This window comes from Callospermophilus lateralis, chromosome 1 (genome assembly GCF_048772815.1).
Source record: "Callospermophilus lateralis isolate mCalLat2 chromosome 1, mCalLat2.hap1, whole genome shotgun sequence".
Lineage (NCBI taxonomy): Eukaryota > Metazoa > Chordata > Mammalia > Rodentia > Sciuridae > Callospermophilus > Callospermophilus lateralis.
In genome coordinates this window covers 80,214,929-80,230,341 of record NC_135305.1, presented here as the reverse complement: position 1 = coordinate 80,230,341, position 15,413 = coordinate 80,214,929, and the positions used below count along the sequence as shown (strand labels likewise).

The 15,413-nt window shown below is 37.8% G+C and overlaps 1 protein-coding gene across 3 annotated transcripts in view; it reads right to left on the bottom strand.

Annotated features, from left to right (window-relative positions):
- Klhl7 (kelch like family member 7) overlaps positions 1–14,693 on the bottom strand; it is a 53,888-nt gene extending 39,195 nt beyond the window's left edge. The window contains exons 1-5 of one of the 3 annotated variants that reach the window (XM_076835343.1): positions 14,281–14,365; positions 13,659–13,834; positions 3,456–3,558; positions 2,427–2,520; positions 2,074–2,198 (exon numbers count right to left, since the gene is read on the bottom strand). In XM_076835343.1, the coding sequence (XP_076691458.1) occupies positions 2,074–2,198; positions 2,427–2,520; positions 3,456–3,534 (298 nt within the window). In that variant the 5' untranslated portion in view covers positions 3,535–3,558; positions 13,659–13,834; positions 14,281–14,365. Of the gene's footprint in view, positions 1–2,073; positions 2,199–2,426; positions 2,521–3,455; positions 3,559–13,658; positions 13,835–14,080; positions 14,170–14,280 lie in introns of those variants that run through there. The other 2 variants (XM_076835335.1, XM_076835351.1) reach the window with 2 other exon arrangements.
- Positions 14,694–15,413: the final 720 nt, after the last annotated feature.

Below are 15,413 nucleotides of genomic sequence, written 5' to 3'. Positions count from 1 at the left end.
GGAGTATCTACTTTTGTTCAATTTGATTGGATGGCAAAAACTGGAAAACAACTCCCTTTGAATATAATCCTAAATTCCCTTTCATTTCTTCATTAAATTTGCCTGTAGGAACTACTCATTCTGGCTGTTTAGCTTGATTTATATCCTTTAAAACTACTGGGTTTCCTTAAACTTTATATGATTTTTGCCCAATTCAATCTACTGCCATGGGTTCCATTAGTACTTGTGAAAATCAGATTGTTGGGATCTTATGGGAAGCAGGGAATTGATAGATGGTAAAAACTAGGTCAGGAATTTTCTATTGGGTTGGCAGTGTCAACCACACTCAGAGCCACAAAGAAGGCAGGTAGAAGCAGTTCCTCTAGTTACTTGGTATTATGCTTGGCTCAGCTGTATTTGTCCTAGGCTTAGAAGAAGATCAGTCCCGCTTCTGAGTGCTGGGCTATCCTTCCTTCCGGCTTTGTAGAACAATGACAACCAAAGGCATCCAGAGGCAGAATACCTAAGTCTCCTCAGGAGCCCAAAAGCCTAAGATGTGTTTAGCATGAACTCACTACAGGTTCAAAACCTTACTTGGTGCTATCACATCTACTCCCGGTGTTTTAGCCATATTTCTTTGAGGTTGTATACCCTAGTAGGACATTTAGAGTGCTAGGGATTTAGGGAAATATACCTAAGCCATCATCTTCCCAAAACATTTTAAAAGCAATTCCCTTCTTTAAATACTTTGTATTAGAATGTATATTTATTTAAGGGAAAATAAACATCAGGAATTTAAGGTTTATTGATGAATAAAGCCCCAAAACTATGGCAAAGAATGAGTCTCATCCCAGAGTGTCTCTGTTGCATAGATTTATTTCCTAACACAAGGGCATTTTTCACTATGCTGACCCATGACTACCTTTTTAAAAAATTCTATCAGTATGTTCACCTGCATAACCGTTTCCCCTTCTGCTCTATCAAGTTCAATTCCTTTTCTAGATACTAGGCTGAATCTCATTTTTATTCACTTTTCCTGGCTTTTATTCTTCTCTGAAATTACTCTGCTTACTTTTCACCTATGCTCCAAGTTTTCTCTCTGTGCTCACAGTAAGGTCCTGTGAAGGAAGGAGTACCAAAGTGCCCAGGAGGAAGGAAGACTAGAAAAAAGAGGGGCAAACTTGCAAAAATTCTGAGGCATCTCTCCAGGAGGCCTCCACCCTGGCTGTTGATTCTTGACATCAGCATTCATTATCTTTTTTTCTGGGTCAAAATCTTAGCATTGACTAATTTCCAGAGGCTCTATTTCCTTGATTCCAGTTTTCTTTCTTCCTTGTTTTCCTAGCACTCCTACCTTCTTCCCTTTCCTTAAAGGTTCTGAATTACATTAAGGGTAAGAAAATATAATTACAAATATATGGTTTCATTCACTGCCTCTTGGGATCATTTCAAAGTGGAAAACTGACAGATTTTCTCTTATCAAATATAAAAGGCTCCCTTTATTGATGGCTTCCTAATGGAGAACTATGCCAGTTCCTCAATTAGCACCTTAATTTATAATGTTTATGTGTTTTAGTATAAACCAGCATATTTGCCACTGTGGAGGGGCAGCATGGTGTAGCAGCTAAGAATTAGGTTACTTGAATTCCAATCCTAGCTCCTTCATGTATTGGCTATGTGGCCCCCAGTCAATTTTTACCTCTAATTTTTAATCTGTGACAGACTTTGGCATACACATAAGTACTTAAATAAAAGTAAACATTCATGTTTATCATATGCCATACTACCCATAGATACAATCATTATTCCTTGTTCTTGATATATGAAAACTCATTATAAAAACTATTTTACATTTTGGGAGATGCTGATACAACTAAGCCATAAATGCTGATACAACTCAGCCACAACTGAGCTGTGGATACCTAGGCTAATAGGTATCTTACTAAGCTCCTCTTAAAATGTGACCACTAGAAAACATTCCAGTGGATAAAGGTTAAATAAGGAACTTGCAATCATTTTTTTCTTCTTCTTCTTTAATAAAATACACAATCAAGATTTTTTTTTTTTTCAAAACAGGAATCTGGCATTTCTTACCAAGACAATTTGAAGCATCAACTTGTTCTTTCAAAAAATCAACACACATTTTCTTCACAGGTTCAATCTGGTACTGGTTTGCTGCATCTAACAAAGACTGAACATTGTTGCTGTTCACAGAAATTCTGCAAATAAATAAGTTAAGGTGAACACTAATTTCCCCCAAATTTTAAATATTTACATAATATTACTGTAAATTGTACCCTCATATGGCATGGGACCTTCAAATTCCACCATGCTTACAGTTTTTCATTCTGAAGAATCTAGAGCACACCAATTTGTTACAACAATGCTTTGCTATGGTAGATCTCAATGCTGTTCCCTTAACATAGAAATGATTCTTCTTGACTCACCTAGCTGTATAAGCAAATTCCACAAGTTGTTCAATAATGTCAGGTTCAGCATCTTTGAGTTCTACTTCAAAGGATTTTGATTCAAGCATGTTGGCTAAAATGAAAAGGAGAAATGTAAATGGCCCCAGTACCATCACAAATTTAATTGAAGAAAGAGACAGTATTCGGGTCATAGTAAATATGTAGAAGAAGAATAGCAGGACAGATCTACTGGAAGAAAGTACCTCAGGCAAGCCAACATTCCTATAATAAATACAAAATAACTTAACAGTTGAGGTATACCATAAATTAATCTAAGAACTTGCTAAAGTACAAGTGAACAAAGACATAAAATTAGATTTAGTTTTCCCCCAACTCCTCAAGTAACTCAAGAGCACTTTGAGGAACAAAACAGTTCTAACATAGCTGGAACAAACATATATGAACAATGATAACTACAGTCATCTATCACTTGCCAAACTCTCATTCCTCCTAAAAACCCTGGGAGCTAGAACCTAGGTAGCTAGAACACCATTATTTCTGATTAAGATTATAAAACAGTATTAAATAGAGAAATCAGGAGTTGGACCCAGTTCTCAACTTCAAATTCAAGTTTCTTTACAATATACTGTATCTCATTTTTCTTTTCTTTAACTTGCTAGATTAAATGTCACTGAGAAAGTGCTGCTCATTTGCCTCTCCATGTGAAGTTAAGAAGAAAACTGGGGATGTGGGGATGCAAGCTCAGTGCAGAGCACCTGCTAAGCATTATGAGGACCTGGATTCAATCCCTAGTACTTCAAACAAACAAATAAGAAAGAAAACCCTGGGCCTTCAAGTTGAAGCCTATCTTTATGACCAAACGCATCTGAAAGGCCATTTTTCCTTTGCTCAATCATCATATAACCACTTTTCAGTCTCCTCACTGCTCTGTAGCTCTAAATCTGAAGTGCTTTATAAACTAACCAGGAAAAACGACATATTTTCTCTTAGGGTCCCATCTAATTCTCATAGAAGAAATAACGGCATGATTTACCTTTAGATACTTACTTGTGAACATTAAGTTAAAAAAATGACTGGCAGCAGCAAGGACAACTCGATGAGCAGGTATCTTTCTTTCCTGGACCATGAGGATCACATCACACAATGTTTTCTAATCCAAAAAAAAAAAAAAGTATAAAATTAAAAGGGGCTCACTGAGCCTAGTTTAGTAATGCATATAAAACATGGGCTTACCATATGCATTATCTCTATTTTCTACTTAAATTCAATCTTTTTTACAGCACAGAATTTGTTTGTAATACATACTAAGGAAGGATTTTCAGAGTTGCTGCAATGTGGTATCAAAATTTGGTGCTGAGGTTCCCATGAGAAGAAAATGTTCCTCATAACCAGAAAAAAGAATTCTACTAATCTTTCAGGGAAGCAATTTTTTTTTTTTTTCTTTTTCTGACACAAACCCAAAGTGTTTCTCTTGGTGAGCTTTTCTGGGAGAAATTAAATGACACACTAGCAATGCCCTGACAATTTTTCAAACATAGCAATCTGTTTTTATGTTTTTTTCCTCAAATATGTATTCTTGATAAAATCCAGAGCAAACATGGTATTTCCCAAGAAAATAGCCTTCACAGCTCTAACTTGAAACAGAAACAGTGCAGAATACACAGAGTAGATGAACCAAATGTCCTTTGAGCAATCTTTCCTTAAATAACTCTTCTCTCAAACTCACTTCTGATAAAAGCTGGAGAGCAGCCAGTTTTAAATTATGATTTCTGACAAGGGCCAAAACAGTGTCAACTCTAGCCTGCTGAAAGAAGGAATATTCAGAGTAAACATCTGATTAAAACATTGGGAAAATGGACTTAAGGTTAGTTATAAATAAGTGAGTTTTAAGGAAAAATGTCCTTTTTGTTAAATAAAATTTCAATTTTTTAATAAAGCTAAAGATATAATGTATAGGTTAGGCTCACAGAAAATTTGGTGTCTACATGTGTTGAACGGTCTTCTAGGCACTAGGAATGAGGTAAAAATATATTTAGAACAAAAATAACTTCTCACAAATCTAAAAATGGCTTAGTATCTCAGAAGACATGGCGTTTGCAAATTTTAAGTACTTAACTAAAATTATTAATATAGTTTCTTAGAAACTATATTACTCTTTGCTATTTCCTACTTTTTGTTGTGAATAAAAATCCAAATAAGATGCTAATGCTTATAGTGAGAGAGAAAACAGGCCCCAAAGTAAATCAGATCATATTAGATCACAGAGACCTCATACAGGAGGAATCTATGGCTACTAAAGGGAACTTCCAGAAAATACAAGGCTAAACCAAAATATAGCAAAAAACATTTCCAAGGCATATTGAGAAATAGAGGCTTATTGGTCAAATTTATAGGCACTTTGGGCAGTTGGAGCAATGGAGATCTCTGCATGGCAACTGAGTTAAGTAATCTATAGCTGTATGCATGAAGGTGAAGTGGAAGGGGTCATTTGTGTCCAAATGGTACATTTAATTGACTATGCTATAACAGACCCAAAGGTTTCAATAAGAGGTGGGACTGACCTAGAGAGGTACTGTTAGAGGACAGATAGGTGTGAATGGTGAGAACATGGGGTCAGGAGAATAATTCTATAAAAGGACAGCCTACTGTACTGACCCTCTACATGCTTTCTTTTCCAAAGGCAATTTACCTGCAGCCCTGCTTGGCCTAAGTGGATAGGATATGTCACATTCCTTAGCAAACCACCTGTTAACTGCAGGGAAAATGCAGGCCCAAGATAATGTCTATGGTAGGAACCCAGGAGATGTTTGTGACCAAATCATGAAACTCTGGGAGATAAGGATAGTTCCTCCTAACTATAAAATATGTTACAATATATGGTTAAGAATCCAATTAGAACCAATCGGCATGAGCCAAGGTGACCTAGAGTTACCTGATAGTAGAGACTACAAAGTCTGATGTCACCCTGCAGTCAAAAGTCAAGAGGTGGAATTCTATATTTAGAAGATTCAAAAAATCCACCAGAAAACTTTTAGAATTCAAATGAATTTAGCAAAGTAGCAGGTTATAAAATCAACACCCATAAATCAAACGTGTTCCTATGTATCAGTGATGAAAGAGAAATTAGGAAAATTATCCCATTCACAATCGCCTCAAAAAACAAACACAAACAAAAAAAACACTTGGGAATCAATCTAACAAAAGAGGTGAAAGACCTCTACAATGAAAACTACAGAACACTAAAGAAGACGAAGATGACCTTAGAAGAAGGAAAGATCTCCCATGCTCTTAGATAGGCAGAGTTAATATTGTCAAAATGGCTATACTACCAAAACTGTTATACAGATTTAATGCAATTCCTATTAAAATCCCAATGACATTTTTCATAGAACTAGAAAAAGCAATCATGAAATTCATTTGGAAAAATAAGAGACCCAGAATAGCCAAAGCAATCCTTAGCAAGAAGAATGAAGCAGGAGGCATCACACGCACAGGATGAACAGAGAAAGAAAGAAAACTGTAAGGAATCTGGTGGCTGAGCCTTTCATCCTGGCAAATTTTAACATTTTGTCCAAGAAAAAGAATGTGTCATATGCCAGAGACATCATTATGCATAGACGAAATCTCTTCTATCAATGGCCAATAGTCCCCTATTAGCCTTGGGCAGATGATTCCTTCCAGGTGAGTTTAGTCTGACAATCTGAAAAGCCCAAAGCTGAGATTTTCTTTTCTCGTGTTTTCTTGGAAACCCCTCATTCTCCAGAAATAAGTTTTGGTTCTGATTTTGGACGAGAACAATAGTGTGAGCCAGACAGTGTGCTACTGGGCCCAGCTATTCCATCTACTTGCTCTTGTATTTACGTAAGTTTTAACTAATTTCCTTTTCTCTCTACAATCACATAAGGCACCTATTTTTAGTCTTTAGGATCTTGAAATGGCTACAGAAGGAATGGATATCAGCAAATGAACTTAACTTGGAATTAGACTGGTGACGTTTTAAGTATAGGAATGAGAAAGAACATGTATGTTTTACTGGACAGGGTAAGGAGTATAGTGAACTCTATTTGTGGACTTATCTAGTCTACAACTCCCTCTTCTTATAAGAACCCCTAGCCCCTACTTCTAAAAAAATTTCCTCATAATAAACTATCTGAGTGAAAGAATCCTAGAGCCAAAAATCAGATACTTCATTTACTTCTTGCAGAGACATGCTCAGCTTTTTTGCTGTTGTGCCCAAAAGACGTGACAGGATTAATTTTAAAGGAGGAACAGTTCATTTGGGGCTCATGATTTGAGAGGAGGTCTCAGTTCATAGGCGGTTAATGCCATTACTCTCTTCCTGAGTGAGGTATGTCAGAACATCATGGTAGAAAAGTGTGGTGGAGAAAAGTGGCTCAGGACATGGCACCAAGAAGCAGAGATCAAGTGCTCAACAAGGACAAAATGCATACTCCGAAGGCACACTCCAAGGACAGACCTCCTATAGTCACAAAAGTCTGCCTACAGTTACAATCCACTTAATCCCAGTCAGTGGATTAATACACTGATTAGATTAAGGCTCTCATAACCCAATCATTTCCCTTCTAAACTTTCTAGTATTGTCTCACACATGAGGTTTTGTAGGACACCTAATATCTAAACCATAATGGTTGGGTAGTTAGTCATTTAGATACCTACTTTCATGATTTGAATCTTGAATAATGGGAAGAGGGAAAAAAAATCATCTCTATGGCTACATCACTCAGTGGTCAAAACTGTTCCTTCACTGCAAACTTGATACCCAGGTTTCTTTCTGTGCCAGCATGAGAGAACCATGGGTTCTTGCTTGACAAACCTGCTCATGGCTCTAGCTATTGTTTAAGGCTGTTAGCTCTAGATATTGTTGAGAAGTTATTACTTAAGAATAAAAATTTACTGCTTATAATCCAAAAATCCCATCAGACTCGCTGTAATAACAATACCAACAATATTTGTATGGCATTGAATAATTTCACATTCTTTTTTTTAATTAATTTTTATTGTTGGTTGTTCAAAACATTACATAGTTCTTGATATATCATATTTCACACTTTGATTCAAGTGGGATATGAACTCCCATTTTTACCACGTATACAGATTGCAGAATCGCATCAGTTGCACAACCATTGATTTACATATTGCCATTCTGGTGTCTGTTGTATTCTGCTGCCTTTCCTATCCTCTACTATCCCCCCTCCCCCTCTCCCCTCTTCTCTCTCTACCCCCTCTACTGTAATTCATTTCTCCCCCTTATATTTTTCCCCCTTTCCCCTCACTTCCTCTTGTATGTAATTTTGTATACCCCTGAGGGTCTCCTTCCATTTCCATGCAATTTCCCTTCTCTCTCCCTTTCCCTCCCACCTCTCATCCCTGTTTAATGTTAATCTTCTTCTCATGCTCTTCGTCCCTACTCTGTTCTTAGTTACTCTCCTTATATCAAAGAAGACATTTGGCATTTGTTTTTAAGGGATTGGCTAGCTTCACTTAGCATAATCTGCTCTAATGCCATCCATTTCCCTCCAAATTCTATGATTTTGTCATTTTTTAATGCAGAGTAATACTCCATTGTGTATAAATGCCACATTTTTTTTTATCCATTCGTCTATTGAAGGGCATCTAGGTTGCTTCCACAGTCTTGCTATTGTGAATTGTGCTGCTATGAACATGGATGTAGCAGTGTCCCTACAGTGTGCTCTTTTTAGGTCTTTAGGAATTTCACATTCTTTATCTCACTTATTTCAAACATTATTAGGTAGGTTAGGAGACTATTATGACTGTTATACCAATTAGGCTGAGAAATTGTGGCTTGCCCAATGTCACCCAACTAATAAGACTGAGCTAGGATTCAAACCTAAATCTATTTGATTTCAAAGTTCACTATAGTATGCTGCTTCCCAAAGTAATAGGTGGCAAAGGACATCACAAAAACAAGGTTTTCTTTTGTACCAGCGATTGAACTCAGGGGCACTTGACCACTGAGCCACATCCCCATCCCTATTTTGTATTTTATTTAGAAACAGGGTCTCACTGAGTTGCTTAGTGTCTTGCTTTTGCCGAGTCTGGTTTTGAGCTGATGACCCTCCTGCCTCAGTCTCCCCCGCTGCTGGGATTACAGGCATGGGCCACTGTGCCTGGCTAAAACGAGTCTTATAAAGGACACACACAAAAATGCTTTTAATTTTTCTGAATAAAAGTTTCCAGTATAACATTTAATCAAATTCAATTGAAATTTTTTAATAAAAGGTCTGAAGAACTAATTTAATTCTACTATGCCATTTTCTAGTTAGCTAACCTTATATAGAATTCATGAGAATTAGTATAGATGGCATATCCTTAAGAGTGTCTTTCTTAAATATTAATTATACCAACTGAATTTTTGACAGGGTTCAACAGAATATAAATAAATTATATTCTGTATCATTACATACTAAAATATATAATATACCAGCTATTTCTCTGATGAAATTCATTATAGTGGACACTAAGTGGAGTAGCTTACTGACTTACTTATTTCCTCCTTCTGAAGTAGTGGCCTCATTACCTAAGATGGTTCCTTTACGTGGCTCTGCTCTCTTTACCATAGATAACTGATTCACAGATTCAATGAAAACTATAATTATCGGGTCCTCTTTCTCCAGGATCTGAAACCGTGAAAGAGAAGGATACTGTAGGCAGTCATGAGTTGCAATGAATGCAGTGGCCTAGAGAAAGGCTAGAGAGTTTTGGGGGATACCCTGGTTCTTATACTTTCCATCTTGATTATCTCTCTTCTCCTTAGAAGGAAATTTTAATACAATCGTATCTCTTCTCAAGATAAGCTTTTGTACTCATTTATTCAACCAACATGCTGTGTCAAAATGTTAGCATGCACTAAATACTATTGGAGTTTAAAGGAAGAACATTAGTCCCTTTCTGGAAAGTCTGGGTATCACAGGAGACAGCTCTTGTCTACTTACCCTCTGTCCCTCCTACATTCTCTAAAATTTGTGCCGCCAGTCCCCAGGATTCCATTAAAACTCATTTTCTAAGTTTATCTATTTCAAATCCAGCCAATACTTTCTTTTTTGGCCTCCCTATAACATTTCATATTCCTATCTCCTCTTTTTTTGTAATTTATATCTTGGTCTCAAATATACTATTCCAATCTTTCATTTCCAATGCATTTTACTTCCTATCTTTTTAATATGCTATTTCCCAGCATTTCATTCTGACTACTTTTCTTCTTACTGTGATCTCAACCTCTAGATATACCCATACACCAACTTTCATTTATCAAATACTTGAGCACCTATGTGGTAGATGTTGGGACTCTGACATTGAACAAGACATAGTCACAGTCAGCCCTTGCTTAGATTTAGTAGCAAAGACACTTTTTAAACTAAAAAGTGCCAACTGTATTTTTAGAGAGATGATAAGCGTATGAAAGAAAGGAACAAAATAAGAGTCTACAGAAGGTGTTGACATATCTAGGCCAAGAGAAAAGTGATATCAGATATGATTGGTGAAATAAGGTGGGATCAGACAAGACAGGGCTTTGAAGACCACGTAAGGATAGTATTCATTATAAAGTCATAATAATCTCAAAAGAACCTTCAAAAACATTGTCATCTACCATACCATTTACAAACACTGCTTTCCTCAACTTCTAGCTTTACCTTCTTCTTCCTCCAATTTTGCAGATCGTCTCATCTCCTATGATTCAGAGAAAAGAGAAGTCTCTGGATAGAAACTCCTACATTCTTCTAATTCTAAACACACCTAACTACCAATCCTGTCCTCCTGCCCATTTCTTAGTTAAAGGAATTGCTACCCCACTCCCCAAGATTAATCGCATTTACTTTGATCTCATCTCAGGAATTATCAACTACTCATTCTATTCCTTATACATTCAACCTCTTCATCTTAAATGAATTCTTTCTACTAGTTTTTAAACAGATTTATATCCCTCCCATTTAAATAAATAAAACAAGCAACTTCATTTGTGCCACCACACCTGGCTATTATATATTCACAGAGCAACAAAAAGGGGTTTGTTGACTATTGAGAGTTATATTGTTGGAGAGACAGATGGGAATCAGATTGATGTGAGCTGACATGAGGAAGAAATTAAGAAATTGAAGCAGCTTTTGAGAAATTTTCCCTGAAGGGAGCAAGGGACTCAAATAAACTGCATAAGGATTAGGACTCTTTTAAGTTTTGGTTATCATTGTAACACTGGAATCTAGCAAAATGACTAATGCACAGTGATCTGAATGATTTGAGAACCCAACTGAAATAGAACCATAAATAAATGATGAGTAAAGAAAGATAGTGAACCTACCCAACTTTTGAGTTTAACAGGGGGACAAGAGTTATTATTTAGAGGGAAATGTTAAGATTAGAATGCATGGACAGACTTTGTTGGTTAGCTCAAAAACTGGAGAAGCTAAAATACGCTTAATACTGATAACATGGGTCCAGCAGAGAAAGAAATTAAAGATGCCCAACAATTAAAGATGTGTAACTTTTCTGGGAAGGTTAGCATCAAAGAAGCCAAAGTCTAGAAAGAAGCACTGGCCTGAGAGAAAAAAGATGCAGTTTCTCCATTGCAGCAAAATGAGAAAGTATTAAAATAGGTTCATAGATTTGGTGATGGAAAGTAAGTTAGAAAGTAAGTTAGTTAAGTTAGTAAAACAAATCTGAAGGGTTGGGGTTTTGAATCAGTGGTAGAGTGCTCGGCCACAACGTGCAAGGTGCTGGATTAGATCCTTAGGACCACATAAAAATAAATAAAAATAAAGGTATTGAGTCCAACTACAACTAAAAAAGTATATTTAAAAAAAAATCAAAAAACAAATCTATGATGATAGAATAATGGTTACCATTCTGGGGGTGGGAAGGTTTCCTGAAAAGGATATAATGGGGGTCCCTTTATGTTTAGACATGTTCTAGTCCTTTTGATGGTAGTGTGTTCACTTTGTATTAATTCATTCAGCTTCATGTTTATGATTTGTGCCCTCTTACGGGTATCCTATACTTTTTTAATATTTATTTTTTAGTTGTAGTTGGACACAATATTTCTATTTTATTTATTTATTTTTATGTGGTGCTGGGGATTGAACCTATGGCCTTGTACCTGCTAGGCAAGTGTTCTACTGCTGAGCCACAACCCCAGCCCCACGGAAAGTTTACTTAAAATCAAAAGGCTAGAAATAACAAAAAGAATATAGAAAAAGGCTCCATGAGAAGTTAAAGTTACAGAACTCTCTTTTATCTCTATGTACAGAATTGGCCACTAGGCTACTGCTATGGTTTGGAAGTGGTTTTTCCACACTAAAACTCACACTGAAATGCATGTATACTAGCTAGTAAAATAGGCCCTTTAAGAGCTAATTAGGTCATGGTGGCTCCACTCTTATGGAAGGATTACTGTTCTCACAAGAGTGGCTCAGTTATTGTGACAGTGATTGTTATAAAGCAAGCTTAATACCTTCCCTCAGTCTTGATTGTTCTCTTACACACATGCTTCTCTTCCATACACTTGATTCCCTTCTGGTTTTTCATGGTACAGCATATGGCCTTCATAAGAAGCTGAAAAGATGCTGGCCAATCTCTTGGATTTCCAAAATTTTGAACTAAATAAACTTGTTTTCTTTATAAATTTCTCAGTTTCAAGTATTTTGTTATAGCGTTAGACTAATACAGCTACAGAGAGATGAAATGATATAAATCAGGACTCTGAAGTTTTGGTTATCATTGTAATACTGGAATCTAGCAAAATGCCTAATGCATCTTTTAAGATCACAAAAAAATTAATGTGGGGCAGGAATTTTAATTGAAATATGTTAATTTCAGAGTAGTCTCAAATTCTTGAAGAATGATTCTGAGTATACACAGGGGGTTCTTGTCACCCAGGTATTTATTATCCTCATCCTCTATGCAATATGTTAAAAGGGAAAGCAAAAAACAAAGTCATAACAAAAATATTTACTACAGAATTAAGAATACTTATAAAATTGGACCTCAAATATTTCTTCTCTAGTTCAAACCAGCTTCTGTTTCTGCCAATTCTCATCAACTGCTTTATCAGTCATTCTTGGTGAAGTCTTTCTTGTGTAATAATGTCAAATAGAACAATATAAACACTGTAAATCAACTACAAAGTAAAACTGCACATCTTACAAAAGATGCAGGATCCCATGGAGTTGATAAAAAGTACTCTTAGAAAACTGACTGAATTACATTTGAAACCAATGACAAAAGAAGACTCACCCAGGTCAAGAGTCCTTAACTACTATAGAAGAGATCCCTGGTTGCTCACTAAGTATCTGTTTCTCTCTTCCTACTCAGTAACAAAAACTTGATTTTTCAGTAAGTGTAAGTTAGTAACTGTTTCTATTTTACCAGTAAATAAACAGATGTTACTACAGTCTAAAGCTAGGTCTAAGAAATGTACTTGAATCAATTTTTAAATCCAAAGAACTAAACATACAGTCTCAGACAATTCCCTCTCCTCAAGTAAACATCTGATGCTGCACCCCCATCTACTTAAGGAGTGAGGCAATGCTTCACAATGCTAGTCAACAGATGAAAGCACTTATGTCTGAGGGCGTGGGAGGGTACCATATTGAGTCCTCAACAAATTTCAGCCCTTATGAATTGAGTTCAATTACAATTACAGGCAAACACCAGTGAAATGTACAAGCAATTTAAAATCAGTGATATTAAAAATAAAAATGGTCACATGATAAGAGATATATGAAAGTTACACAAAAGAATGAATTCAGCTATTCACAGATGGTTCAGTACAAAGATCAGTTAAGATTTAAAGACATTCCCGTAGATGGCACAGTGCACCAGAGCAATAGCTAGGAACTGGTAAACAAAGACAAGATCCCTGTGGATAGTGTTTGCTGAATGAAACCAGGTGTTAATATCTTCATAAAAATTCTGAAATTCCTCTACTATTGTCCATACTCCCAAGAGAACTACCAGAAAAACAGTAGGGTTTGTAGTTATATTTACATCCTGCTTTGCCCTCTTGAAAAACAGTACCAGTCAACAAATCCGAAACATTCCATGTCTCCTTACATGTATATTTTCTACTAAGTAAAGCCTAAGAATCAAAAAGTATCCAAGCGACCTTTTAAAGCTCATTGATAAATTAGAACGATATGGAAATTTTTTAAAATTAAAAATAAACCTTTCTATCTTCTCTTTCCAGCGTTAAAATCCCTTCTTTTCATAACCCACCTTTCGCCGACGTGCTGCAGACTTTCATGAATGCACCACACATCAAAGACAGAACAAAGAGCTCCTCTTAATAACAGGGGCGTATAGTGTCCTTAGAAGATGGCATGGTATTTATCGATGACTGTTTCTGCTCTAAATTAACACGTACAGGAGGATTTGTCTTCCACTAGCTCCACCTGGGTAACACAGGAGGTGGGGGGATCTTTATTCAAGAGAAGCTTATTTCAAGCCAGCAACACTTCTCCCTTTGGGGGCTTCAGAATGGGCCGTGCCAATGGGCTTCTTTACACCAGATCTCAGGACACCTTAAAACGGCTCGCCAAAAGAGGGCTCCTCGCCTCACAGAGAGATAACTAGGGCACAGCTGTTACACAACTAATACCCGACGCCGAAAGCCTGCCCGAGTCCCCCAGGAGACTGACCTGGAAGTCACATCTTGGCGGGCGAGGAGGCACTTTTGTTCGAGAACTATTTAACGAGACCCTCCAATAACTGCAGATTCAGAGCGTGCGAAAAAGGAAGGGCGGATGAGGACACAAGAAGAGGGTCTTCAGCACCGTGGCCCCGAACACCCCCCCCACCCCTACCCCGCAGCCGTCCGGCCCTCCCACAGAGGCGGTACCTGTTTTCGCATATTATTCATGACGCCCATGAAACCCGCCAACAGTTTAGCTTCCTCTCGAGCGGCAAGTTTCTTCTCGGTCTTCTTCTTACTGCCCTTCTCCACCCCGGAGGCGGCCATCCTCCCTCGGCCGGCCACTTGACGCCCGGGGCTCGCCGGGCAGGTTGACGGGTCGCACTCTCCCGGCCCTCTGGGGATTCTGCTGACCAAACACTGCGGTCAGGACTGCAGCCGCAGCGCGTAGCACACAGCTTTGGAGCGGCTGGACTGCGGCGTTGGTTGGACCACAGAGGGAGGACAAGGCCGCGGCCGGCTCCAGAACTCTGAGGAGGAAGACGTTGCGAGCCGGGCTGCGTCTCCCACAAAACTCGAATCCGGCCGAGGAGCCTGCGTACTGCGCCCAAGGCGGCGAGGCGCAACGGAGGGAGTGGGGCGTGGCCTATGTGCGTCACAGCTGTGCGCCGCTCTCTTGCAGGTACCGCCGGTGGATTTGTTGGCGTCTGGGACTGATGTTGCCTGGTAGCTGGTCCAACTTCTCGCATTCCTTTCCATCGGCCAAAGGCAGATTTCTCGGTTCAGATTACGGGATTATCTATTTTGGATCATTGGAAGACTAAAATGTTTCCCCCGGGTATAAACTCCGTGGGAACAGGGTTGGCCTTTCTTCACTGCAGTATCAGAGCGTGGCATATCGTGGGTGCTCACTAAATATCAAATGATTAATAGGTGGCATGCACTGCTAGTTAAAGGCTTATTATATGGAGCACAAAATTGGTTTGCTTGAAATTCATAAAGCAAGAATACACCGTCCCATTGATGTCTCCTTGGGGGACAATGCCTGCTTATTAGGCTGGCTTACTGTTAAAAACTGATCAGGTTTTAATCATCCCCAAGTGTCTTGGGGATCTCAGAACTCAATCCTAGCATTCACAGACGTGCTTTTTGTAACTGTTTACTCTTTTTCGTGTTTAGTAATGTACGGGATTATTTGCAATTGTATGCTACTTTTATTCTGGACATTTTCTACATATTCTCTAAATTTTCTACTTAGGTATATTTAGGACTATGTGAAAACATTTTTTATGTGAAATAACTTACACTATTGAAGCATTTTACTTTTTATGAGGACAAGC